Source organism: Haliaeetus leucocephalus, unplaced genomic scaffold, assembly GCF_000737465.1.
Source record: "Haliaeetus leucocephalus isolate CR32 unplaced genomic scaffold, Haliaeetus_leucocephalus-4.0 Scaffold110, whole genome shotgun sequence".
In the NCBI taxonomy this organism is placed as follows: Eukaryota; Metazoa; Chordata; class Aves; order Accipitriformes; family Accipitridae; genus Haliaeetus; species Haliaeetus leucocephalus.
In genome coordinates, this window is record NW_010972546.1 from 1,112,003 (window position 1) to 1,115,785 (window position 3,783).

A 3,783-nucleotide genomic window follows, 5' to 3' on the forward strand; every position below is an offset into this window, starting at 1 on the left:
CCCCCCCCCCCCCGGGTGGGGGGGGGGGGGGGGGGGGGGGGTGTCCCACACGGCCGGATCCTGCCCCGTACCTGCTCCCTGGTGTCCTGCAGGTGCTTCAGCTCCGCCTGCAGCCGCTCGCACTCAGCCTTGAGATGCTCCTCGCGGTGCTGGGCGCGCTGGGTCTCCTGCCGTGCCGCCTCCAATTCGGCCTCCAGCCGCCCCGTCGCCTCCAGCCCCCGGCTCTGCCAGCCCCCGGCACGTTCCAGCACTGCGGGCAAAGCACGGCTCAGCCCCCGGCACGGTGCCCGGGCCCCCCCGCCGGAGTTGGGGGTCCCATGGGGTGGGGAGGGGGGCAAGCTCACCGTGGGTCAAGCCAGGGTTGGGGTGCAGGGCGAGGAAAGGCACGTCCTGGCCCGGCAACGGAGCACCCAGCCCGGGGAAGGTGCCGGCGTCGCGCTGCCGTAGCTGCTGCTCCAGGCTCCGGATGTGGCTCAGGTGCGTCTCCACCAGCGCCCGCTGCCGGGGGGAGAGGGCTGAGCCCCGCACCCCTTCCGTGGGGTTCATCCTGCACCCCCCCAACCCCTGACAGGCAGACCCGGCACTCGGGGTCCCCACGTCGCCGGTAGCCGTCGTGGCAGGGTGATGGGATCTGTCCCCAGCACGTGGCCAGCCCAGAAGAGGGTGGCACGGTGGGGTGGGCACCCCAGCATCGTGCCAGATGGGGCGAGGGAAGCCAGGGATGCCCGGGATGCCCGGTTGACGCCGGGAATGTGGTGCCAGGACAGGGACACGCGCTGTGCCGGAGCTGGGAGCATCCCTTGGCATAGTGGGAGTGGGAAGAGACGGGGATAAAGCCGAGCCACGTGCATCGCTATAACCCCTGATGTGATCATAACAGGGGTGAAGCAGCCATGGCCCCCCCAGCCTTGCATCCCCACCGAGTCTTCAGCCCCACGGGATGGAGAAACAATCTGCTTTGCTGTCACAGAGCGGGGAAGGGGTCCCCGACGTCCCCAGGCACCGGTCCCCGCTGGCACCCACCATCTCGCCCAGCTCGGTCTCCAGGTCAGCTTTCTCCACGCACAGCTTCTCGTAGGCCTGGATCATCTCCTCCAGCTGCTCTTCCCGCTCTTTGCTTTTCTGCAGCTGCCGGGGAGGCAGGCAGGGGTGGGTGGGCGGCTCAGGGACCCCCCGCGTCCCCCGGCCCCACCGGCCCCGCTCACCTCGTGCTGGAACTGGTTGAGCTGCTGCTGCAGCGACGCCTTCTCGCTCTTGAGCAGTGACGTCTCCTTGGCCTCGTAGAGGGAGAAGATGTGCTCTTCCCCGAACTCGCCGATCAGCGGGTACTGTGGCCATGGGGCAGAGGCGTCAGCAGGGACCCCCGGCCCAGTGACGCCCCCCCCCCAAAATCCCGGTCCCCCCTAAGCTCCTCACCTTGACCTCGTACATCTTGAGCCGGCGCTTGAGCGTGGAGTTCTCCCTCTCCAAGCCCGTCAGCCGGTTCTTGATGTCGTCGTAGGCAGTGATGAGGGCAAAGTGGGAGGCCGAGCACATCTCTCCCGAGAGGTCGGTGTTGGGGCTGTCGAGCCAGTCCTCGTCCGGCCCCAGCGCCTCCTGCGTCAGGATACTGATGTCGTCCTCGAACATGGAGTCCATGTCCTGCCTGGGATGGAGACGGGGGACAGACAGACAGCCACCGGTGACACCGTGGCAGGGATGAACCCAGCCAGGGGCACCCCGAAGCCCCCGGAGCAGGCTGGGCTGCAGGGACGTTGGGTGCAGGATCTGGTCTGGGTCAGGGGGAGCTGTGGATTAGCCCCCCCCCGAGCCTGGCCAAGTCCTGGGGACAGAGCGGGGTCTGCAGGGGCTTGGCACGTCCCAACGGCAAAGGGCGACGGAGGAAGGACAATCCCGGGAGCCGCCACCGGCAGCAGCTCCAACCCCGCAGCGTCCCCCGGGGTGGCGGAGGGACACCGGCCAGGCAATCGCCTCTGCCCCCACCGGGTAAAGGTGGGGGGAAACAGGGGTCCCAACAGCCCCCCACAACCACAGCCATCACCGCTCGGGATAAGGCCGGCAGCCAGGATGGCAGAGAGCATCCCTGGTAGAGCATCCCCGGGGGGACGCGGTGACTTTCCCCGTGTCCCCCCCGGGGAGCAAGTGCCAGAAATAGCGGCCGGTGCCGCTGCCTCCCACCCCGCACGCGAGCTGCTTCCCACCCTCCCACGCCTCCGCGGCGGCACGCAGCCCGCACCGTGCCCTATATACCGGTGCTGCCGCTCACCCCCCGGGGAGCCACCTGCCTCTCACGGCACGGTCCCCAACCCGGCCTGATCCTGCCCAAGCCGCTCTGCCGCACCGCCCGGTGCTGCGGGATTTGTCCCCGGTATGAGGATTTTGAGCGGTCGAGGCTCCCAAAAGCCGCTGCCACTGGTGGCTCTGCCACTGCCCCCCGGCTATTTGGCGCAGCCAGCCCGGTGGGGAAAACACGTCTCAAACCGGTGAGGAGGCAGTGACTGCGGTGCTGAGCCCCGGCACGCACACACGGTGCTTTGGCACTGTCCCCTCGTCCCGGCTGGGGACCCCACGGGCACCGGGGTGGCTGCTGGCCACAACGCGGCCTCGCTGGCTCGGGCAGACACCCGGGAACCGCCGCCGCACAAATAATTCATAGCGCAAAGCCGGGAGCGGGAGGTGATTTCTGCAGGGTGACGGGAGGGGGACAGCCCGGTCCCCCGAAACCGCTGCTGGAGCCTTGGGCCAGCCTGGCCCACCGGCACCCCCAGTCCCGCTCCGCCCTGGGGCGCAGACCCCCCCCCAGCTGCTCCCACAGCCCCAGCGCGGCGGGGTCTGGCAGCGGTGGGTTGTCGCAGCCTCTGCTGGGACGAGGAGCACCGAACGCAGGCAACCCCCCCCAGCACCACAACCCCTCCTCTGTCCCCTCCAGTGAGGGCGTTAAATGTCCCCCCCCAGGGCAGTGATGGAGGGGACACACCTCTGCTCGAGCAGGGAGGGCACCATCATCATCATCATCATTATCGTCCCTGGGGAAACTGAGGCACCCCCTTAAGCCAACATGAGATTCCCCAAACCCCTGGTGACCCCCTCAAAGCAAGACTCCAGGAGTCGTGGGGCCGGTGGGTGCCCAGACCCCTGCGTGGGGGTCCTACGCAGGGTGGAGGGGGACCCCCCAGTGCTGAGCAGGGATGGGACCCTCTCCCTCCCTGACACGCAGGGCCTGGCAGCAGCTCTGCACCCACAGCCTGGCCCAGAGTCCCCCCGACCCGGCCCTGCCGCTCCCCAAACCGTGCCTCAGTTTCCCCATCTTTAGCATACTGTGACACCTGCCTTGCAGCGGGCCCCGGGCGCGGGGCGAGTCGGTGCGGGCTGGGCAGGGCTGCGGCGCAGGCACGCGTGTCTCAGGCGTCGGCAGCGCAGGCAGGGAGCCGCGGTGGGCAGGCGCTCGGGAGATCAGCCACGAGAGGGTCAGCGGGAGATGGCGGCGCTATCATTAGGCTCCAGGGGCAACGGCGGAGGTCTCCACGGCACCGTACCAGCTACGCTCCCCTCCACGTTCCCAGCGGTCAGCCCCTCCTCGAGGCCTACAAATGCCTTTAAAAAAGAACAAAAACGGGGCTGCAGCTCCCCGGCACCGGGACGTTGCGGGAAGGCTCGGCCGGCAAGAGGCAGCTCACCGCCCCGGCGCAGCAGCGGGGATGGAGACGGGAACGGGCCGTACCGGGCAGCGGATGCCACCGGGATGCCGGCACCCAGTTGGCATTTGGGGGGGGGGGGGGGGCC

The 3,783-nt window shown here is 69.1% G+C and overlaps 1 protein-coding gene across 1 annotated transcript in view; it reads right to left on the reverse strand.

Annotated features, from left to right (window-relative positions):
• TBKBP1 (TBK1 binding protein 1) overlaps positions 1-1,638 on the reverse strand; it is a 12,135-nt gene extending 10,497 nt beyond the window's left edge. Inside the window, exons 1-5 of the mRNA XM_010585681.1 lie at positions 1,417-1,638; positions 1,206-1,328; positions 1,024-1,128; positions 345-498; positions 72-250 (exon numbers count right to left, since the gene is read on the reverse strand). Of these exons, the coding sequence (XP_010583983.1) occupies positions 72-250; positions 345-498; positions 1,024-1,128; positions 1,206-1,328; positions 1,417-1,638 (783 nt within the window). The remainder of the gene's footprint in view (positions 1-71; positions 251-344; positions 499-1,023; positions 1,129-1,205; positions 1,329-1,416) is intronic.
• Positions 1,639-3,783: the final 2,145 nt, after the last annotated feature.